Source organism: Rhea americana, unplaced genomic scaffold (genome assembly GCF_003343005.1).
Source record: "Rhea americana isolate MKP2758 unplaced genomic scaffold, rheAme1 scaffold_83, whole genome shotgun sequence".
NCBI lineage: Eukaryota > Metazoa > Chordata > Aves > Rheiformes > Rheidae > Rhea > Rhea americana.
This window is the reverse complement of record NW_028187012.1, coordinates 1,906,926-1,931,740: the sequence shown is the minus strand read 5'-3', so window position 1 is coordinate 1,931,740 and position 24,815 is coordinate 1,906,926. Positions and strand designations below refer to the sequence as shown.

General features: G+C 36.8%; 1 protein-coding gene across 1 annotated transcript in view; it reads right to left on the bottom strand.

Moving 5' to 3' along the window:
* The window catches only part of ADAMTS19 (ADAM metallopeptidase with thrombospondin type 1 motif 19), a 146,214-nt gene that overhangs the window by 76,035 nt on the left and 45,364 nt on the right, over nt 1-24,815 (bottom strand). The window contains exon 7 of the mRNA XM_085323254.1: nt 19,495-19,538. Within this exon, the coding sequence (XP_085179380.1) occupies nt 19,495-19,538 (44 nt within the window). The remainder of the gene's footprint in view (nt 1-19,494; nt 19,539-24,815) is intronic.

Here is a 24,815-nt window from a genome sequence, read left to right as displayed (position 1 = left end):
CATGCTGCTTCAGAAAAGTACCACTTTTGCCAAAGTCGAAGCAGAGCTTTATTACTGCTACCACTATCGCTACCCATRGGGATGTTTTACATTTCATGCTATGTAACATCACAATATTTCTTTAAAGTTTCCTGCTGCTTTAATGAGCATACTCATCACATCCTCAACACTATCCACCGTATTAAAATAGACATACATTTACAACTTTTCTGTTGAAAAGCACTGTCCAGCTCACAGAGGTACTACCTTAAACATGTTAAGAACTGAAGTATCCATGCTATCTATCTATCAATCAATCAAGATTGCCAAAGTTGACCAAGATGAAAAACAGCAAAAGGGAACAGATACCCCATGTCTACAGCCTCATCTAGGTAAGTGAATAAATATTAATGAATGCATATTAGATATTTCAAGCATGCTAGTATTTTTAAAGGCATTTCAAGAACAATGCTTCTGTTTTTAATCACACATACAACTGATACTGCCTAAGTACACATTATGAATAAAAATAGTATTTATGCGCATAGAATCTCTTAGAAGAAAGTTTCATCTAGCTTCAAAAACAGTAGTGTAAGACACTGATAAGATGCAACTAAACCTGTAATGGACAGAAGACATGCAAAATAACCAGTGACAATTTGAATCATAAACATTCAAAAAAATACATCTTTGCTTTTCACGAGGTGTCATKCTACAATATGCAACATGATCTTAGTTTGAATTATTTAATTATCTGCAAAGCTAGGTAAGCTGCTGCAACTGAATGCCCAGGTACACTTGGCTTTGATACAAATGTAAGCATCTGAGGTGGCAAGTTAATGGATGTATGAATAGTAGTACTGAAGTTACTGAAGTGGACTTGACTACTTCTAAGTCTTCTTTTTTATTTTTATTTATTTATTTATTAAGTATCCCAGATGCTTTCCTTTTGGAAAGGAGGTAAAAAGCTTTCCACAGGRCTAACCCTTAAAAGCCTCACTAACGCAAGCTGCTCTGACCATCAYACACTGAGGACTTCTAGAGGGCACAAAGGGTGGGGGGGAAATCTTGTCACCTGCTAGCAGATCAGCGGCCCTGAAACACTCAGAAGGCAGCAACCAAACCAGCACATTTAATAAGAAGGCATCTCAAATGCAAACAGAAAAAMCAAGAAGAAATGTATTTCTTTTTCCTAATAAACTGAGAGAGAGTGATAGCTGTTACATATATATAATGTATATAGACATCTACATATGGGTGTACTTGTGTGTGTACATATATATATATATACACATACACACATATATACTCTCTATATATGTATATTGATGCAAGACATCAGCAAAAAGAAGAGAAGATGATTCAGCTTCTGATGCATTTTATGTAAATAAGTGCACATAACCAAATTTTCATTACTTTGTTTATGAAAAATCRTCTTAGAAAAAAGTAAAAGTTCCAGAAAAATAAATTATCAATATATAATAAATACACAGTTAAGTGTTTAATAATGGACTATGAAACTTCATTCCTCTCCTTTAAGGAAAACTGCTGCAGTTTAATCCTTAAGAGYGGGAGAAAATTTAATAACAGGGATGGAATATCAATGTGTATAGATATGCTAAACATGCATGAACAAATTTCGAATGTGCAATTGTACAGTTTTAGGTCCTTAGTTACTGCGCCTTATTAACAGTCCACAGCTGTTCAATGTGTTATTATGTGGATGGTACTCCTACTGAAGTAACTTGCTTCTTCTAAAACATAGTCCACATAAAAAATTTCTCTTTCAAGATTAACAGTGAACATCCTGATGTGACTCGGAGACCAATTTAGATTAATATTCTGTCCMCAACAGTGGCCAATGCCAAGCATTTCCAGAGACATTACACAAAGTAGGCAGAAGTGAGCTTTGTCCAGCATCTACTTTGCTGGCACTGTTGTAGGGACCCCCTGAGCTAGAGGCTACTTCCATACTGTCATCTTTAATAGCCACCAAGGCATTTATTCTCTATGAATTTGGCTATTCCATCTCAACCTGCTTTAAGGTTTGGGTCCATAACAGGCTGTGGCAAATAGCTCAAGAACATAACTATGCACAACCTCTGTGTTTTAACCGTTGCATCTCGAGTACTCTTGCTCAATACAATGCTCCATTAATCTTTTCCAAGGTCTCTTTTATGTCGTTAGAGACCTCCATCAGCTATCTCTACAACAAACTTAGAAGCTCTGGTATATGTAGCCCTTTTTTAGGCAGGAGCCAACTACATCTTCTCATCATCTTGTAGCCATCTGGGTACTTTAAGCYTTTCTTGTTCTGCTACGCTCTTTCTGACTCAAGTGGCCATAGCCGGAGTGCATGTGTAGCATACATTTAAAAAGTACCCGAATCATGTTTTTCGGTGGTTTTCTACTCTTTCTTAGTGAATCCTAACAGTCAATTTACACAGCTGATCAGTGAGCTGATGCTTTCAGAGAACTGTCTATGATCATTACTTTTGTACCTCTAATATAAAAATAGAAGAAAACTTGGTTAAATCACGAATAATTCTAGTAGAAGACAAAGTCATAAGCCATTCTGTTCCACAACAAAAGGTGAAAATCACAACATTCACAGTAATGTGCATTAAAGATCTTCCTTGCTTTGTATTTTGAAATATTGTCACAATGACAGAAAAATCAGACTTAACACTTCTAAGCAATAACATCCTTCTTCTGAGAACCAAGCTTGTTTGATCCATTACTCTAATTACTACATTATTCGCATAAACAAATTTTCTAGAGATTTCTAGATGTTCGTTGCACATGCACTGTTACATGGCACAGGAAATTTTTAATATACTTGATCTCCATTAAAAAAAAGTTTAATTTTATGGACAAAAGTAGAAAAGTCCATTTTTAAGACCTAYGTAATAAAGGTTTCCACTGAATAAATTGTTATCATTCTGTACAAAAGCATCTAGATCTGTAACGTGTGACTTCAAAAAGAAAACACTTCACCCATTCAACAAGAAAAATTAAATGGGGCTTTCCAAAGTAAAGTTGACGCTTGTTACCTGGGAAGCCAGAATCAYGTTTCAAGTTGAGCATCAGTCATTTCAGAACAGCTCTCACCAAATAAATGCATTTCCTTGACAACATGCTTTTCACGGATGTGCTGGACCGGTATACAGGATATGCAGTATACTTTGCACGCGTATCCCATGCCCCAGGTTAAGAGTTGGTGCCTATTTCCTACAATAAAGGCCTGCTTCCGTAAATTGAGAAAACGGCCCCGTGGTGGAGGTGACGAGAGGTGACCACACTAGAAGYATCTCCAACAACTCTAAACTGCTTTCTGTGCTTCGTAACCTGTTCTTCCCCTGCACTTCCTTTACAAAAGGGCCATGTGGTAAGGTTGTTTTGCAGTCCTTCAGGCTATTTTTGTAGCTTTTTCCATCAGCCCATCCTGGTGATGTTTTTTCGTAGGAGAAAAAAATCCGAGCAAGAAATTTTGTGCACCAGTCATTTTCACTCSTGATGACATCTAAGTATATGGCAGTCTTGATCTTCAGATTTGCTTCAGTGGAATAGGAACAAGAATTTCTTCTTTATGATACAAAGTTTTTATTATTTTCTATTAGTTCCTTATATAGACATATAAAGATTGCTGGAAAGAAACATACTTTGGACTATCACCTCTACATTTCTGTGTACAGAATGTATATACATTTATATTTTTTCCCCTTTTCTGATCTTTACTTAGTTCATCCAAATGTTTTTTTTTCTCCACAGCTAACATACTTCGAGTTACTTGTTTATTTTGGAAAAAAATAAAGTTTACCTTTTGTATTTCATTGCTCTTCACAGACAATATGTTCTTTTAAAGGATGGGAGCAAAAGTAATATTGTTCTATACAGCATCCGTAGAGAATTGCCCTTTTCTGAAATACGTTTCCTTCCCTATTGCTTTTGGTTTGAGATATGTCCTGTTCAGGGGCTGGAAAACAACCTAGTTTCGGCGCATACAGTAGGTCTTAATCCTGTCAGGAAGCGAGCAGGAGCACTATGAGTTCTGGGGATACAAAGTGGCTTTCTGAGTTTTATGTTGCCGCGTGAAAGCCTGAGAGAGGGAGGCACTCTTGAAAGTGGAAATTCTTTYTGTTCTTTATAGAGAAAAAATATTCTTCAGATGCTCTTAAAAAGAAATGTTTCACTGTAACAACAGTAGGGTAACAGGAGAAAATGACTTATCAGTCCTACATATTTCCTTTAAAAACATTTTTGCAGACATAAAGCATCTGCTATAGAGGGAACATATCTTAAAAGACCAAACTACCTGATGACTGTTTTATCTGCTGTGGTTTATTCAGAAGCCTGTAAGGAATGGATGGCACAGATTTAATGATGTCTTTTCACTGTGGCAAGAATTTAGAAGCAGTTATCTTCCACAGAAAGAGGGGAACAAGTTAAAACTCTAGCCTAGTACAAATACTTSGGGCAAAATCTTTTTAGAGCCTTACAAACTTTGAAGCAGCAGCTTCTGCTGCAATATGACTTTAAAAGGAAAAGTAAGAGCTGCAGAACTGTAGACCAAACTCAAAAGGGAGATATCTTTGCCAAAAAGGCAAGTGGAAGTTTAGTTTTCCAAGAATACCACAGAAGGGTTAGTAGTACAAGAAATTACCATTTGAATACTTGCTAACATTAAGGAATATAAACTGACTTCATTTTATGAAGGAGATGACCTTTTCTAATAATTTGTTACAGCTTTGCTATTGTACAGTTCGCTGTCCTTGCCAAGTGTTTAAATTATAGGGTCTTTTTTTTTTTCAGCGCAAGCACTATTTTAAGCATACCTTTATGAAAACTATGTACAGAAAGGTTTGGTTGGTTTTAAAATATTTTAAATGTCTGGATTATATCAAACAATCATTTTATTTTGAAGTTAAATAAAATAAAATAAAACCCCTCCTCATTTAATACTAAGGGCCCTGGTCCAAGGAAGCAGGAAGTACAGTGCACAAAACAGTAYGTTAATGAATATGTTGATGCAAGTGTGCATTTTAGACTTCCAGAGAGGATATATATATTGTAAAGGTAGCTTAAAAGTTCCTATGTTTTGACAGACTATTCCAAAAACAACCTTCATGAAACTTTAAAAGAAAAAAAAAAGTGTTGATCTTAAAACTTGAGCATATACATCGAGAGGATTAAATGTCTTCTGTAATTTGCCAAAAAAAAAAAAGGCAAAAAAATATTTCTTACACTCCTATTTTAATGCAAATGCTGGCTGTCTCTTATTCTGCTCCTAAGAAAGTTTGACACTTTGCCCATAAGAAATTTCTATGGATAAGTATTTTCATGCTACATAAGATGATCCAATTAATTGTCAAAACTGCTTTCATTCCTATAAAGTGTGTTTTCACTTTAGAAAATTTCTAAATACTAAAAGCCTTCATCTCTGTACACTTGGGTCAACATACATTAGCATCACAGAGTAAAACATATAATAAAGGTAACTAAGAATCATAATGTCATTCCATCCGCACAGCAAAAATATTCATCCAGGTGCTTCTCGCTCGTCTCGCTTTCCTGACAGCTGTACTTCAACCCTCCAACTAAAGCCACCCGCCTTGCTCCGTACATCCCTGCCCACTGCAGCCCCTTTGGGTTCTCCTCCTGTCTCATTCCATCCCATCAAATCACTTCTCTATGATTGTGCTTCCAAGGCTTGTGTAACATCAACTCTCTTTTCTTATTTGTTCTATCACAGTRTATCACCAATGCTCTTCCTGGTATTACCAAGGATTCTAGCCTTGATACTCTATTAATTTATCTGAAATTTAATTCATGCCTTCCTCCCCTCTTGCCAGTACCACACAACAGGKCAGAAATCATCACGAAGCCCTATCATTCTCATGCCAGAACACCTCTGTCAGGCTCGTATTCATTTCTATCACAGGCCAGTTCTGTCTTCCTTTGTGATTTATTTCATCTGTGCTATGGAAATGACTCTAGTGGATAGTCATRTAAAATTGTTATTATTCTATCTATWTTTTTTTAATTCAGGTATTCCATTCCTCTTCATTATATAGACAGTATATTTACTTCTGCCTAGGAAATAAGTTTTTTGGGGAAGATGTCTACCAGAAATTCATGCACTTTGAGGTATTTAGTTAGTAAAGATCTTAATGCATTGTGAGCAGAATTTTCCCTGAAAAACAGTACAATGATATAGTTCCACACGTCTTCCTTTTCTGTGATATGAGTGATTCCTGTAAACCACATTTCATGATTTCATGCTTAATTTCAAAAATATTTTTACTTATTAAAATTATCTAAGGATTTCTGTATAAATTTCATAACTAAAATTTAACTTTTTAAATTTTAATTTAAAAAATATAATTCTGAAAGGTATTTTTTAGTATTGGAAACATTTTCAAGTTATTCCTGATAATACTATACTTTTTTTAAAAAAAGGAAAAGAGTATAAGGGAAGATTCAGGCTAAGAAGGTAAACAACAGAAAAAACAGTACYTTATTCCACCCAATAGATACTATAGCACTGAAGTTTCCCCAAATGAAATGTCCCAAGAGATACGATGCAACATCTTTGCATCTTCAGTACAACTAAGCAATCAGAGAGACGTCTCTAAGCCTACATAATTTTGTGATGTATCAGCACACATGATGAAAGCAATTATGCCTCCTTGTTAAGAGTCAGCGCTAACTGATCAGTGGCCTAAGTTGGGCCTGAACTGGAGGAGCTCTGTAAGTCCATGTCTCAATGTTCTCGCAAAAGGTTTCCAACTCAAACGTTTTTTGAGTTTTTGGGATGGTCTTCAAAAAGAGTTTAGACTCTACAAAAGCAAGCTGAAACATTAGGCATCAGATCTTTCCTCCATCAGGGAATCCATTACTGGATTCCCTTTGAAAGCCTGCAAGATACAAGCTCATCAAGAACTGAAGGAGCTTCCCRCATCTCAGATGTGCAGGGATAGTCCCTGACTACTCCTCTGCTTGAGCAAGCTGAGTAAGGGATGACTTTTTTGATGAGAAACTCATGTTCCATTCATGGTAGGGTACCCATCATCCTGATAACATAAAATCTTCAGCACAAACTGAAAGCAGAAACCCAAATGAACATTTTGCCATTTAACCGTCACAGAAGGGAGCTCTGAGATGGATTCTAACAGCAGATCTGCACAAAGACATTAGTTGAAGAGTCATCCTTAGCCCTGGTTTTTGGTTCCTTCCTGCTTGTATTKGTGGGGCAGACTTCTCGCTGCATTTGGAAAAGTTAGACGAGGTTGCATGGATCATCTGCAGTGCTCTCTAAACTTGGGGAATCCTTTTCCTTTCCTCCTTAGATAAAGGACCCACATATCACTGCCTACACATCCCACGCTGCAGAGGAAAATAATGCATTTATTATGTGATCTCTCTAACTCCATCCCACTGATCTTTTTACCATTATATAGGTATAGGACACAAAATGATATACTGGTCAAAAGGACCTATTTGAAAAAAACATACAGTAAAACATAACCAGATTTTTCGGTGTGCAATCTTACACAAGAGTGAGTACTCTATCTAACCATTACTTTCCAAATATTTCTTTTGAAATAATAAAATATTAAAAACAAGCATATCTAACAACATCTAAAAAAAAAGATTAGTTGAAGAAACAGCTAAGCAGCTAGGTAACAAGTACACCTTACTTCATAGCCACATATTTTGAATGTCCTTAATTTGTACTACATTTGAGTCCAAATATTATTTTGTTTTTTAAATTTAATTGTCTACATATTAGAAAGWTATAAAATAATAAAAAATTACTAAACAGTAATTATTTATATAAAATAACATAGAGCATATGTTAGCATCCTAGAGTATATAGAGAGTAATTGACTATAGACATATAACCACAGTTACCTATAGTGTTGCCAGCCTGCACAATTTCATTATGAATGTACACAAAGTATTTCACCTAAACTTTTCTTATATAAAAAATACTATAAAAAACAGGTATTAAAGTTGTAAAATTCAGAAGAAAAGGAAAGCTATTTTTAAAAGCTAAAATATTGGCTGGGGCTTGGCCTCATTTTTCAACAGTTCAGATAGACAAAAGGACAAAGAAATAATTCACTGTTCAATGCAGTGAGTGGGGCATAAAATCACCAATTTTTATTTCTCTTGCAATCTGATAGCTGAGACTGGACCTYTTCTGCTGCTAAAAAAATTTTTGCCAGCAAAAAGCTGAGCTCAGTAGTCCGCTGCTGTCCCGATTTGTGTCCTGCTGCCCTGCCCTGGCCTTGACGTGACCTTCTCTCGTGTACGGTGGTAGTACCGGTGTGATGGAGAAAGAAGCTGTGGTGCCTGGAGTGCCTCGCACAGCAGGAGCACGATTTAGTCCTACCAAATTACTYCTACTGCAGACAGGGTGACCCAGGAGTCTCTGGTGGACGTAGGTTACTCCGTCCTCCAGCAGCAGTGCAAAGGAACTTAGTYGTTCCCAGCTTTCGTAACACGTATGCTGAGAAATCCCTATCCCACATCTACTACTGATTTCATCAGAAAACGTAAAATAAAATATGAGTAAATCTTTGCAGTTTACATCTTAGATTTCCTTAGTCCAGGGAAGATTTACGTGTAGTGATCTCATCCCTCATGGATGTTAGAAAACAGTTTCACAGACTGAGATGAGATGAACCACAATGATAGATTTTCATGTCACAAGCTACGGATTCAGCTGGAAAAGTTTACATGTGTCCTGCTAGCATATAAATCACACTGTTACTCCCTTGGTTTTATAACACAACAATGTAATCACAACAGCAAGGCAAAAAGAAAAAGCCACTAAAGCAGATAAGCAACAAGGAATTCCAGTTGTACTCTTACACTACCAGAGCAAAACATTTACTGTATTTAAAGAGTAATCACATCCTGAGTATGTAGAATTCCAGGCACTYTGGTGCAAGTAGACCCTTTACTGGTGTACAATTTCCTGCTGCATATGTTTTAAGTGACACTACTATTTCAGGATTCTTGATTCCAACAAAGGTAACTAAAGGATTCATATGTTAAGTTAGAAAATACAYGCTATTTACAACATAAATACAAATTAAAATGATTATCTTGAAATTCTCTCTTATTTGAGCAAAAAAMCTATGCATTCTATATATTATAAAAAGATTCTTAYATTATTACTTAAGAATGCCTTTTTCTGACAGATATAGGAGCTTTGTTAAAGAAATGCAACTTCTGRCTCAAACCGCAAATCCTCCAATCCTAATAAAATATTGTTAGAATTCTTTAAATGTAGCAAATCTCTCTATATTTTAGKATCTCTTTAAGAATGGATTTTAAATACCTTAGGTAAGTCGAGACTAAATACAGAAAATGAATACAAAATAAAAACAAATACATACCAAGAAATGAAATAGTAAGGGCTGTGGAAGAGAATATTATATTACTTGATCTCAAAAAAGGATATGGTTACACAAGAAGCTACACTAAAYGATGGATGGTGCATTTGGTGCATTAGAGGACAGTTTACTGAGGTCAACAGCCAGATTCAATAGTTGAGCATGTACTTGACTCTGCTGGGACCTGAGCACATACTTAAAACAGTGAGAGTGTATGGCCTAAATGAGAAAGAACAGGTCTCAATATATTTGAAATTGAATGTACAAGAATTAGCCATGCCTCTGAATAGATAAGTATTATTAAAACATTAGGAAAAAAAAAAAAAAAACTTAACCATACATATTTTAAGATAACCACAATATCTGAATAAAGTTATTTTACTCAGTAATTAGCCTATAATTGTATCTTTAATACTGCCTTATTATCTTGCATTTATCCTATATTCTTACTTTAAAAATAAATGCCACCATAGTTGGTAATATCAACTCTATAAACAAATATACAAAATTATACTATCAAATTAGAATCATAAAATCATAGAATCAGTGAGGTTGGAAGGGACCTCTGGAGATCATCTAGTCCAACCTCCCTGCTCAGCAGGGGCACCTAGAGCATGGTAGACAGGGTTGCATCCAGGCAGGCCTTGAAGATCTCCAGAGGAGGAGACTCCACAACCTCTCTGGGCAACCTGTGCCAGTGCTCTGTCACTCTCACAGTGAAGAAATTCCCCCTCACGGTCAGGCAGAACTGCCTGTGCTTCAGTTTCTGCCCATTGCCTCTTGTCCTGTCACACGGGACAACTGAAAAGAGTTTGTCCCCKTCCCCTTGACACCCTCCCTTCAGGTACTTATTAATATGTTGATTAACTAGAGCATGTTTCATTTTCAAAAACTATTACGATTAACCAAAACATACACAGGCTAACTGAAGTTCAAYTGTGGATTTTCTAAACTCTATTCAAAATTTTAAGCTTACAAAGATGGATGTGAACATCAAAATTAATCCTAAACATGTTCAAAATGCTATCCTCCTAAAAAATATTACCAAAGCAGATATAGTAAGGAAAAAAAAAAAGTAATTTCTATGATACAATCTGAAAAATACAAACACTGCTCTTGAAATTACATGAAAAACACTTTCAACTTTCCAAAATGCACTGGCTAACTGTTTCAAATTAAAATAAATTAAAATAAAGGAGGAGAAGGAATTGCCTGAGGCAGTAAGTCCTTGATCAATTGTTTAAGGCAGAAAAGAGTGGGGTGTTTTTTGTTTTTGTTTTGGGGCTTTTTTTTTTTTTTTAAGGAATGATAAGTGGTTGGTAATTAAAAGCAAGCTCACTGATTAAGAAATTGCCATTATAACTCCCTTCAGAGAGATTTATTCTCTGTTACTCTACTACTGTTCAGATTAATTAAGTTTTAAACACTTAAAATAAAACTCTGAAAAATTAAACAATCCCATGCACTGCAACCTAGCTATTTTGTATCTGGTTACAACACAGTATGAAAACACAGATTCAGCTCCTTGATGTGAAAATCTAGCTCATTGCTCTTGGAAAAGTGCTGCCATTAAAACAAACTCAGAAAGGAGTTTGTTACCTTGCTCAGGAGGCAAGGTAAGGTGGAAAGGTATCTTACAGGTGCATAGAAAGCAAGAAACTAACCACTTATAAGACAGGAGGAATAAAGCAGTGGCTTGCAACAGATTTGATAATCCAGGACATATATTGTAGTTTGTGTTCTGCTTTCTTGATAAGTTACATCAAACCTGCAATAATTAGTTCAATGACATTGTTAGACTTTTTTTTTTTTTACATTTATTTGGAATTCATATCCAATTCACATCCAAGTTCTGTCTTGATGTACTTTTGGACGTGTAATTCACACTGACAAAAATAGGAGTTTTATGCTGTAGGCTACAGAAATTTAAGTTTCTTTGACTATTTCGGAGATCCTATGCATTAAAGATATTTGTATCTCAGAAGCACTGTACTACCATATGAAAATAACTTCCTAAATAACTTCTGCATTTCCGTMCTCCTACATAGTTCACATTATATTAAGTGAAACTTCTCAGCAAGGTCATAGAAGACACTGGTGTTCAAGAGCCATGTTTGACCATTCTGTTTACTTAGCAACAACAACTGCACTTTGAAGTTATGACACGCTGTAAACGGTAGGTCTGAAGACTTGCTCTGGGGCACTGACCGACTGGAAATTTCCCTTGCCCTCACAGCGGCTGAACGTCCTACAGCATGCATCTGTAATTGCTGAAGCAAGTTTCTTCCGTGACTGTTTCTCAGCAAAAGAGAAGAAACAAAAGAAATCTCCCTTTCTAGTGACCACTCCACCCCCACCAAACATAGGCCCTTGCTGGCATCTTTTAGAAAACCAGGCACACCCCACCAGATTCAACTCTAGTCATGAGGAGAAGCTGGAATACGGGAAAACACACTTTTCCGCACTTCTTCGTCCCGGTGCAACCAGCCTCACTGGAAACTTGATGCAAGCCTCTCTTTCCTCCTTTCCACTCCTCTGGAGAAGCATGATGTGGGGACTGCTACGTACTGCTATTCCACCCTGCCCACTGCGGACCAGAACCCAGCTCCCCGAGACGCTAGAGATACTCRGTAAGATTATCTCTGCCCACAGGGCTTACGTCCCTCCAAAGGGTTCCCGTTCTGCAGTGCACAGGTATTTGAGCTAGTTTTAAATTAGCAACATCAAGTACCAATAGCAGTTCTGCCACAGCAGCACAGGGCTCTGCGCGAGATGGTTTACCAGGCTTCTCAGCAAACTCTTACCACTTCTCCAGCTAAGGAGGTTAAAGCCAGCTACGTGAGACGACAACACAGGGATTTTCTGGATACGACAAGGGACAACAGATGGGTACAGATGACAAAGCACAAGGCTTTTTTAAATTCTCTTCTGCAGTGCCAATGCACGCGTTCTGGGGGACTTGTTTGGCTGCCCCTTTGGCGGTAACGGGCCCTCAGCATTCAACTTCAATATATCCAGCACTAACCTCCATCGGGCAACGATAGCCCACCTAATTTCCTACTTTTGTACGATCTCTTAATGCACAGGGTTGGACTAAATGTCTATCCCTTGAGAGAAGTATTGGAGGAAAAGGCCAAGTATTTTGTGTTAAAGATCTACAACTTTCAAATTATAAAATAAAAATAACTAAATCCATCTTCGGCATTTTGCTAAGCTGGATGGAAGACATGTTCTTTCACTTCTTTATTGCGTAGATGTTGTTTGATTCATTATCAGTCATTATTTGTATCCATGCTATTTATAGCCTTTCCAACAAAATGAAGACTTGATGGTGCCTGAATTTTTCTGCTATTATTTTTAATCCCTGTAAAACTAGATGTTGCCAAAGTGAAAAATTTATAATTCACAATATTTATATTATAGTAAATTTGCACCATCCCCCTAAAATAATGGGACAAGCATTTCAAGGGAGTTTTATTCAGAGACTGTAACGTCAGTATTTTATTAGAAAATGCTTCCTAGTAAATAAGTGAGGTGGAAACATGTCTTGGGAAACAACATTGTTATAGCTGATGCTTTAACTGAAAACAGATCAGAGAATGCAGGATCAAATGGTACAGTATCAGATTTTAAATACAAATACATACATATATATATATATATATATATATATATATATACACACACACATACGCATATATATATGTTTTTAAAGAAAATCCTGCTCTTTTGCAATACCATAAGATAATGAAACTGGGAAAAACACAGTAACAAAATAGTTTGAAAACAGCATCTAATTACTTTCTCTCCAGAAGACCCTGGAGCTAGCAAGCTATCAGAACATTGCACTTACACACTTCTGAAATCAATAAAATGCTGGAAACTCTGTCTTTCATAAAGCATCAGAAAAACTCCATTTACTATTTCTGAGGCATCTTTTTACTTAAGAACCTCAACCAGTACTGAGATTACAAGCACATGGTATCAGTTTTAAAGGGACCTTGTTCGTATGGAATCATATAGGTGTGTCAACAAGAGATGCATTTAAAAAAAGTAGCCTCACCCCAACACAGTAAGAAGATATTACTGAAACAATCAACTGAGGTCACTCTAAGGCAAAAGCTATCTCCAAAATGACTCATAATTCTGACATATTAAGTAAAATGGAACTCAATTTTTGCATGCCAAGACAACTGTCGACTTTTTTTTGACAGAGGCAGTTTTAGCTGAGTGTAGTAAAGGGCTTAGGCAAACTCTATCTGGAAATACTATTTTTTGTTTTCCATTTTGTTGCAATCAGTGTTACTAGGACATTTTACTAGCTATCATCAATCGTTCAAAACATTAACTGTGGTCACAATATTTCACATAGCACGTGTCGTACACCTGTGGATTTCTGACAAGGGATGAGAGGAGATATTACCTGAACAATCAGATTATATACTGCATGGCGTAATACAAGGATTCAGGTGCTTAGTATCTGACATTTGAAATGGTCCATCTTTAATAAAAAAAGAACTTTGAAAAAAAAAATAACTACACAGAGGAAATGCAATTACTATTCACTATGGTATAGTATCAGGAAAGTAACAGTTTGCAAATCATAGAATGGAAGAATTTTTGTTTAAAAAATTGCTTGCAAAGTCTACGTGTTCCTTAAGGACAAGTTTACTTTGAGACTTTACAACTTACAGCGATATGGCAGTGTGCTAACACTTTGTACTTTCTTAAACATCACATCACATGCAGTAGAACTGCAATTCAATGAACTGAATGGAGAGGAAGAACATGCTGGGCTCCCTTCCTGATTCTGTCACTCGCTAGCTCATTGATCTTGCACAGGTCATTCAGCCTCTCAGTATTGCCAGCTATAGAAAATATACTCTTTCTTATGCCTTTTGCAAACTATTTTGAGATGCTACTGTTGCTAGAAAAACATCATGTGTCCCTGAACAATTCTCACAGGGTATCAGCAGGCTTCTAAGTACGTTCATCTAGAGAGCATCCATCAGTCAAAACTTCCAGCTTTGACACAAATACTGAGCTAGGTGGAAAAGATAAACTAAACTTCACAGCTAGCTTAGTACACAGTTGCAACGTCCACTAAACACAACTGCATGTTGGATCTGCTGAATCATTTTGCTGGTGCAAAGGCAGAATGGAAAAGCAGGCAGCGGGATGCTGAAGCAAGGCAGTGCACAGCCTCCACGCAGGACAGCTCCTGAAAGGGAGCAGCCGCCCTTGGAAACAATCATTCCCTCAGTTTTTCCTGATTAACATGACTCTAAATTGATGCCAACATAAAATCAGCATCATTATACAATCTGCCCCTTAAACTGTGACATTTCACACTAATAATTCACCACTATTTATATTATCCATACAAAAGACATTAGCAAACAGCAAACAACTAATGTGGCTTAGAAGGTACATGTTGCAGAGACTCAGTGTGAATCAGTGCTGTGGAAGGGTACAAAGGGTAGAGGAACTCAAATGTGCATGCACTTGCTTGGATGAATAGTCCTCCAGTACTTATTTGTCAGCATAATATTTGAAATGAGTGAGAAAATATCTATTGATTTCCATCTGCTGGGCTTAGTACTAAGGTTTGTGTAATGACCCGTCAGTCATTTGCCCTATAAATCACTGCTCTTCTCAACTACTTAAGTATTATAGTATCAAAAAATGTATGCACAAAAATAGTACAGCATATACTAGGCCCCAGTTTACAATTACTTTATGCTTATTCTTTTAGTACAGACTTAATTTACTAAAAAATGACATCTACATGTATTTACTAAAAATCGAAGAAATAATTACTTGCAACGATTATTTGACTCAGAATATTATCTGTCAACTAAAAAAAGAAAAAGAATAGAAAGAAAAACAATTTAGACCACCTCAAATTTAAAAGATAGCTCTCTCCCCTGCAGATTATTCCAAAATCTGAAACATGAGACCGTTTTTGACTAAAGCTAACTAAAACTCTTAAAGACAGAGACATCATGATCCCAGAAATCTGCCAACTGTAGGGGAAAAAGAATTTTCAATGCTTACCAGTCTAAACTTACATATTCCTTTCATTAGCTAAAAGTAAATTTAATCCCTATGTAAACATCTCTGGAAGATTTTTCCCTAAAAAAGCTCTACCTTTTTTTTGAACTGTTGTATGTCCCTAATGTTTGAATACTAAAGTAAAGTCAGAAACTGCTCATTAAGTTACAGAAGAGCCACGAGCGTCACGGTGGAGCAGAAGGATCTCATCTCTGTGAAGGGGTAGGAGATAGGGAGCAYACACGTAAGCTGGACAGGGGAACAGAAGAGGGCTGCAGCCAGTCCACCACGGGAAGCACAGAAGCACCTAGCTCCAGTCAATTCTGATCCCAGTGCAACAACCTTGAGATTTTCCAGGCAGAAGGAATTTTACAGGGGCAGTGACAACTGATAACACTGAAATCAACCTCGCTCCCCTGAAATCATCGGACCTGTGCGAATCTACACCACGTCAGAATCTGGCTTACCGTTTTACAGAAATGTGTGATTAGTCAAGGAAGGAGCTAATTGGAGTTACTCTGGATTTGCATAGTGTGAARTAAGAAGCTAGCCTGAAAACACTTGTGGTCATGGTAGGGTTTCCAAATGCTTCTAGTCATAGCATGATACTTACTACAACTCTAAAAAGCATAAAAAAAAAAAAAAATCTCTTTCTAAACTTCAAAACACCTCAGGAAATTAAATATCCTTCAAAAACTGCATTTTGCATTTCTGCCTACTTCTCAAAACTACCAAAAATAAAATGTTAATACTTTTTTTCGTTTGATTGCCAAGATATCCAGAAAAACATGAATTTATTCTCTTGGGTTGCTTTCTCTGATTAAGAATCTAAAGTTTCACAAACATCCTAAAATATTCTTCCTACCAGTATGGAAAAAAAAAAAATCACCTGAAAGACATTTGTGCAGGAATATTTGGAAGATCAGCACCATGTACTTTGTTTCAAAATCAAGAATAAAGTTATATCTTTCAGTGGTGTTTCAACACATGTTTTTGATTTTGAGTAAACTTTTTTTTTTCTTTGACAGAATTCTTGGTTAATGTTAAACCATCATATAAATCACTGTTATTTTAAGACACAGTGAAAATGTACTAATTCCCAAGCCCCGTACATCGAGCAGAACACAACAGGAAATACAGACAAATGTTTTATTTGCCACCTAAATGCACCAAAATTTTGTCTATATAACTGAATACTGGTACAAATTCCAACTGGCTTAAATGGGTACTCACGTCCCATCTGAAAACTGTGATTCTTGGCATTTAATGAATAAACAGTAAATCTAATAATTGTCTGTGTAGTATCCATCACTGAGAAGAACTACGATCCAACATGGCAGTCTTTTCCAGTAATGAAATCCATCCTGTAATGCTTCTTTCTCATGACTTCCATTTCTGGATTGGGTAATATRCTACAGAGAGCACCTTGACTGCCTCACATATAGCTATGTTAACACTTCAGAAAATTGCCTTATTACTCTCTTCACAGTAGACAAAAGTCTGTATTGTGGTGMATCCATTTTTTTTTTCTTTTTKGYAAGTTTTGGACAGCWGGGAAATGTTCAGTTGATACTGCATTAAGCATTTTTCATCTGCCTCCTCTGGCAAATTTGGTAATTTACAGCACGTTCAACTTTCCTGGAATGTGCTGTCTCCCTTTGCCTACAGGGGTGTTGTATGGAGATCTATAAGATCAAACTACTTCTGCTTACCTTTTAATGAACTTTTACTCATGATCTAATCTAAGCCTAAAAATCAAGCTTTGGATTTTCTGAAGCTAACGAGCAAAAGTAAAAATACAAGATRCTAAACTGAAACAGTCATCCCTCTAGAGGTACTCTCATGTCTTTATATATAAAGTTGCAACCCAAAAAATACTGATGTAATACACGCTTTCTAGTAAGATGATTTAAATATTCTCTCCAAGAGAAAGGTAAGTTCCTCCTAGTTTTTGAACATTCTTCCTTAGCTCATGGATGGTGGCTGATACAGGTTTCAGAGAGTAACTTAATAGWGAGCATGGGCCCACACAACTGAAATGCACATGGAAAAAATGATACATTGAATTTATGGGAAAGGTGGTATTTCTAAACTGTATTTTCATCCATTCATATGAAAAACTAAGAATTACATTCATATAATAACTGTTGGAACAACAGGAAATAAATGATCTTGACTTTTGCCCCATAATTCAAGTTACATGGGAAGACCTACAYATACGAAGTATGTTCTAATTCCTGAAGAAAACACTAACCAAGTATATCCAGTGTGAGGAAGTCACCTCACAAAATGCAAAATCAACCAGACAAGCATTTTGCTCATCACCTTATTAATACTACAAACCCATAGTTTTCTGCATACTTATTACCAACATATTGCCTCACTTTCATGTTTCATCCAAGTTTCTTCATCACAGAAGTCTCATTGATTGATGCTTCAGCTAGTTCATCTTCTCACCTCACTTACCCTTCCAGGGACAAATTCTGAGATGAATAGTCATTCTATTCCCTCCAAGGTTCAACCAAAGACAAAATATTTTTCAAAGACAATCCTCTGAACACATTCACTTAATCTGTGAAATCCAGATACAAGCCTATCCTAAGAAACTCATCATTGCATCAACATCCAGTTGGCAAAGGCTTCCCAGAGGAGCTGACGGCTCTGATCTATTAGAGTCACATAATTCACAAAAATCACTGCTTTGAAAGACTCCAAAATCCAGGCAACTTACATTCTTCATGTAACAATTTAGTATTTCCCATATTAAGCTCTGCACTGGGAAATCCTGACTTTGATATATTGCCAGATCCAATGACTTCAACTTAKATACTACCTAAGATCGCTGAAGATTTTTCTTGTCAGATCACTTCCTCTTTCAGGCGGAAACACTGTGAGCGTTTTCCGCTCACAAGACAGTGAGAGCCTCTGAACACTAAAYATTCTCACAAAATTCACCTAAGATCAAGGCACCAATTAGTGGAAAAAAGCTCTGCATTTTGAATCACTAACTGCGGCGAGAAACATCCACTCAGAAATATTCTTCATTTAGAAAGATTCTTTATTCAGACATACTCACATAGTCTTGGGATGATGAAACAATGAGAGGACTAGGAAAAAGTGATGCAATACCATTTAGACCAGAATTCTCTTCATGTCTTTGCTACTGATATGAAATACGTCAATAAAATAAAATAAAATAAAATAAAATAAAATACTCCCTCTACCTAAGAGGGAGCACAAGCATGCCACTCAAAATCTGACTGTAGACTGCAATAGTTAAACAGTCCTAATCTTGCTGAAACTACTTAGATTCTGAAAGCTTGTATTTACTTAAAGAACTGTCACAGGTTGCCATCAACCAAATGAAATTCTAGGGTACAAAAACATACCACGACATTAAACGAATACAAGCTGTACCAACTCAGACCAGAAATAAGTTGCCCAACACAGCAATTACTACCTCTCCCACCAGACCTTTCTACTGAAAAGCTGTCCTCCCGAGAGGGTGAGCTAAATTAACGACAACTGACAGAAAAACTCTGTGCAGCTGGCACTCACTTAATTGCAACTGCCAGAAGTGTCTTGCACAACAGTTCACATCCTGGTGTTTCTGAAGAGTTACATAGTTAATAAACTCTTGTTTTACTCCATTGTATTGTATTATAGTCTTATGAAAACTTTTTAAAAATCATAGGCATGTTCTGACCAAAAATAAATCCATTACATGCTAAATATATAAGGAACACACTCATTTAGCTTGCTATCCTTGTTTTACATCAAATCTATTCAGTATTAAAGCTTCAATGAGATTAAAAAGAATAAAGCTTTAACGTGTTTGTTAAAAGAATGAGATATTTCCCTCATATACACTATTTTGTTAGCAATATATGCAAATATAACAAAGTGGTACCGGATTTTAGACAACTTTTGCATTTTTAGCTAGTTAAAACTATCCGTCACAAAGATGTCGTTGCATTCTTTTAGCTTCAGATATCTATAACAGTCATTTTATGAAGCTGTCTATATAAACAGTCTCTTACATATATTTACTTACCAACAGTATCACATGGTTCGTCTTTATGTACACAGAAATCCTTCCTAGAATTGGGAGTGGGAAAAAGAAAAATGTTAAGCAAGCCAAATGATCATATTGGTAGCGACTCTGTGACCTATTTCCAAATATTTTGTATGGCTCAATGAATAACTACAGAACTCCATTATCTCAGCAAAGCCCGTGGGGAAGCAAAGGCCAGGATTACCCAGAACACTTTAACATTAGTTCAACCTCAGAAGAAATTTAGGAGTAGTCAGGTGACAAAAAAAAAAAGTACCATACATTTAAGTTGCATTATACATAACTCCTTCTTTTTTCCCCCCATTCCAATCTCTTGAAATGTAGCAAGTCTAAAGTCGGTCTTCAAAAGTTTGCAGAAGTCAGTCTTTCTCTCAYTTGAAATGAAAGCATCTGCAATGCTTAACACCAGACTCAAAAGCAGCATTGAATTTTATCTTTACTCTAGATGCTGTATTACAGACAGCTTTTATGCTCATAAGAAAATAGTAAAAATGACCAGAAGGAAATATAGAATAGATATGTGCACTTCTGCCAGGGCATCCACCCTATAGTATTAGCAAATTTACAAATCAACTCACTTGGCAAAGSGCCAATTTTTATTCCAGCCACAGCTCCATAAATAAGACTACTTAACCGCATGAAGTGGAATAAATATGCTATATGCTGAACAACATCTGTTTATGATTCATTTCAATTTCACACCTATTTTACCTATCCTCAGAGACTAATGACAAAGTTTTCAAAAGAATAGAAGAAAAGTTCCTTTTAATAGAATGTTGATTTTAAAGCTCATGTTAGTATTTTATTTTAAAACAAAAGATAGGGCTGCTGCTATGTATAAAACGGAAAAAAAACATTCACTGCATTAAGGAAAATACTACTCACCTGAATTATATTCAGATCTGTACTCAAAGAAGCTTTTGCTCTTTTATTGCACCAAGGAGTAACACCCCCTATTTTTAAGTTGGCATATGGGCCAGAGATACCCCATCTTTCTACTCCATCTATGAAGCTACATATATATGTGTGCATAGATCAGTGGAGGTTTACCAATATCTGAAATATCCTCCAAAGAATTACTCTGTATATGGATTTCCTGGTTCCAACATTGATTTAGTTATTAATATTATTCCATGTGTAAAGGTCTTTGCTTTATAGAGAGAGAAAGTTCCAAAGYGTGCATTTGATGTGTGCCTGTAAACTGAGGACAGGGAAGTCCATTAACCCTTCACTAAGCTTTTTTAACCTATTAAGGCAAGGCTAAAATTCAACCAGATAACTACACCTCCTAATAGCTCCAGAAGAAACACTGAAGTTAGAAGTCAGTGAAGTAATCCTCCTACGGATTAGGCTGCACCTTATTTTTCCTTCCCAAATTTTGGCTTTTTAGTGGAACAGTACCAAATAATCAAAGCTAGTTTTCCTTCAAAAAATGTCTTACATGGGTGTCACTAGCCAGTAACTAGGCGTTTGCAAGCATCTGCAAGAACCGATGGGTGCTGGAGACGAGACAGCAGACTGCCAATACTCACCATTTTTGCAAGTGCAGCCACTCCAAGCGCCTTTTGTTTGCTGCTTGTTTCCCACAGACTATTCCCACACAGTGACTTAGGCCCAAAAGCAGCCTCGAGAGGCTGGCAGATTGTTGACACTTAAAGGCCACGCAGCCAGAGACACAGGGCTACGGCTTTTGATTCTGCGGTCCCCACTGCCAGACAAYTACTGAGCAGAGAAGCAGAGCAGCAGCACTAGAAAATAATCCTCAGAACGGAGTGATTAAAAAAGGGGAAAAAAAAAAAAAAAACACTCTGGGAATCCACTTAGAAGAGCGTCAGAGATGGAGCCAAAAGGGGTGATCAAGAAACTATACTCGGGCACAGAAGGACGTTTTCGTGTTTCTCCTCAAACTTGCACGGAACTGCCTTAGCGCACGGGGTTGTAACACGACTCTTTGCTCTGCGCTCTGTCACCCGAGGGACTTRCTGCATTGTTAAGCAACCCGACAGAACAATTAGAAATCTGGTACTCGCCGAGAAGCAAGAGACCACGCGCGGAGACACTCCAGGGACACAGCTGGGTCCCCCATGTACACATGCACAACTGCCATAAATACTAAGCGACGTGACAAGTCAGAGAGAGAGAGCATGCCTTCAAATTTAAAAGGCGGCCATCTGACATTTTAAAGTTACCAATGTCCAAGAGGGTTCAGCTTATGTAGTAGCTTTTTTTCTCATATACTAAGTTGTTTTGTTTCATTTTTCCCTTCTTGGCTGAGTCCAGCTATGGTTAAACTATGCATCCCAGAACTGGGGGAAATGGCACTGCGGTGCTTTTGCAAGAGGGAAGTGCTGTAAGTCAGCCTTAATTCCTTATTTACATTGAGAACAGTGTAATACCTTCATTAATTTCCAATTATGAGGATGCATTACATACATTTGAGACAACACTCCTTAGTAAAGATTTACAGCTCTAGCTAGACCTACAAATGACTTGCACAGAAACCGTTCTCTAATTCATACAGGATAACTTAAATATATTATGTCTACATTCTAGTGTGTATGTGCATGTGCGTRTGTGTGTGTATATACACACACACATATATAAATATACACATACACACATATATATACACCTGTATACTCACACATCTATCTCCACACCTGCTGTTACTATTAAATGCAATTTACTGATACAAAACACACTAGTTCACATGTTGTTACGTTCAGTTGGCACACTGAAACTACGCAAAACAGAGGATACGAATGCTTCCAAAGTATCAGACGGTATAAATAGAGCAATAAAGCAGCCTACAAAGCCCTAAAGGAAGTCCAACCACTGAGGTTATTTGCCTTTGCTCTTCTCCTCCCTTTTCTTAGCAGGAACAGGGCTCCAGCCCTATTATTTTGCATTATATTACCATTACCATTAAAGTGTCTAGAAGATTCTGTGGCACAAATAAATAACTCTGAAGTTAATATCTAAAGCTGGAAGCTGTGAATAAAAAGCACAGAAATCCCTTTCCAATCAGTATCCAGCAMACAACTTCTATTACTCTTAATGGCTAGCTAGCTTGCGCATAAAGGGAAAAACAAGCCCTTATTCAAGTGAGAGAAAAGAGGAGCTTTCATGAGATTTATGACAGATTTCCAAGCTTGAATGAACTGGCTAACAGGAGAGAAGAACTCTAAACAAGAATGGGTAACTACTATTYCATTGCTTTAAGAAATTACATCAAGCTAGTGAATTTTTTAAACAATTACATATAGCACTAGAGAGGGCCTTCAGGATAAAACAAAGACTAACTACCCAGTTTCAAAATACAGAGCATCTCATTATACTCTCTTTGTTAAGATAAATCATGATGTGCAGATGTGATATACAATAGAAGACAGGAAGAACAGCAGAGAAAGAATAAAGACGACTAAAGAAGAAATCTGACTTTCTATGAATAGTTTGCACCATCTGTTGTTTTAGATAAATTTAACTCTTTCTTTTTTCAGGCATATCAGTCAAAAGATCCATTTCTTGTCCAAATCGATATACTACTTACTCCCATATGGGAACACAGAGGACAGACCACAGAATCACAGAGTGGCTGAGGATGGAAGATCATCTAGAGATGACRATCACTGGAGATCACGTACTCCAATCCCCTTGCTCAAGCAGGGTCACCTGCTTCGAGCCCAGGCACGCTTTGAAKATCTCCAGAGAAGGAGACTCCACAACCTCTCTGGGCAACCTGTGCCAGGGCTCYGTCACTCTCACAGKGRWGAAATYCCYCCTCACGGTCAGGCGGWACTGCCTGTRCTTCARTTTCTGCCCATTGCCTCTTGYCCTGTCRCAYRGGACAACTGAAAAGAGTTTGKCCYYGTCYYCTTGACACCCTCCCTTCAGGTAYTTRYACACATTGRTMAGATCCCCCCTCAGTCTKCTCTTCCCCAGGCTGAAGAGGCCCAGCTCTCGCAGCCGTTCCTCACAGGGCAGGTGCTCCAGCCCTCTGATCATCTTTGTAGCCCTACGCTGGACTCTCTCCAGTAGCTCCATGCCTCTCTTGGACTGGGGAGCCCAGAACTGGATGCAGTAAATAAGACATAGATAATAGATTTTATCAGCCTACCATATCTTCATTTTGGTTTCACTCTACTTTCAATTTTTTAACTTCTCTAATGTTGACAATTTTGAAAAGTGTAATGGTAGCTTTGGAACCAGGTTCTACATCAAACAAAACTTCTACTACTATCATTGATGTAGCGCCTATGATATTAACCTTTATTTATTTATTTATTTAAAGATGTAAGATATTAGGGATTTAATGCCCAAGCAAATTTTCACAAATCACAAGGTTTTTATATAGAACAGTTGCAAACAGTGGCCCCGCTTGGTAAGGTAACATTCTCACCATGCTAAAAGCGTCTTCATTCAGACTGTCCTAAGTGAAAAATAACAATGCTGCAAATGTTCTGGTCTTTTCACATTATAGAGTGTTCTGAAATTAGTTCAACATATAAACTAAGTCTATCAAACATACCAACCAACTGATGTACTAAAATATATATATATATATATATATATATATATGAAATGAAAATTAGTTTTAGATGTTACCAACCCTGAGCTAAATTATACACTATTAGGTAGGGAATTTAAACAAACAATCTTATTATCACAGGTGCTATTTTGGAAACTGCTTAGTAATTTCAGAGTAAGCTCAAAAGCACTGTGTATTTGAGAAAAATCAGGAAATGTTATAATTAAATATTTAAAGTAGTTGACAGATGGCTTTGGCTCCTTAAATTTGAACCAGGACTAAAAATGACGCTATGAACAGGTTTTCTTCTAAAGATCATGCATCTGCCCAATTAAAAAACAGATGCTCAAAAGCATGGTAAGTGAATGGAGTATGAGACTAACAGATCTCAAAATAGAAAAATAAATGTAAATGTGAAAGCTAAGGAAGGTATTTTTGAATGGAGTCCTACGGACTCTAGACTTGGTATTAGCCTTGAGCAATGATCCAAAAGGAAATAGGAAAGCACTACTGGTAAAGTTCACAACTGAAATTAAAATCCAGTAGAACGTAAATGACAATAAAGACAATTTTTTTCAGATGGTTCACCTGAAAAACTTTATTTTATCATAGCAAAAACTAGGCCCCCAAACCAGAACAGATATTGTAAAAGTATGACAATATAAAAGGACAGAAAAAATGGAAGATAGGCATTTGAAAACAGGCATTAGGAGTTTTATACAATAAAGTGAACATTCCCTTTGGCTATAGATGCAGGAAAATATCAGAGATG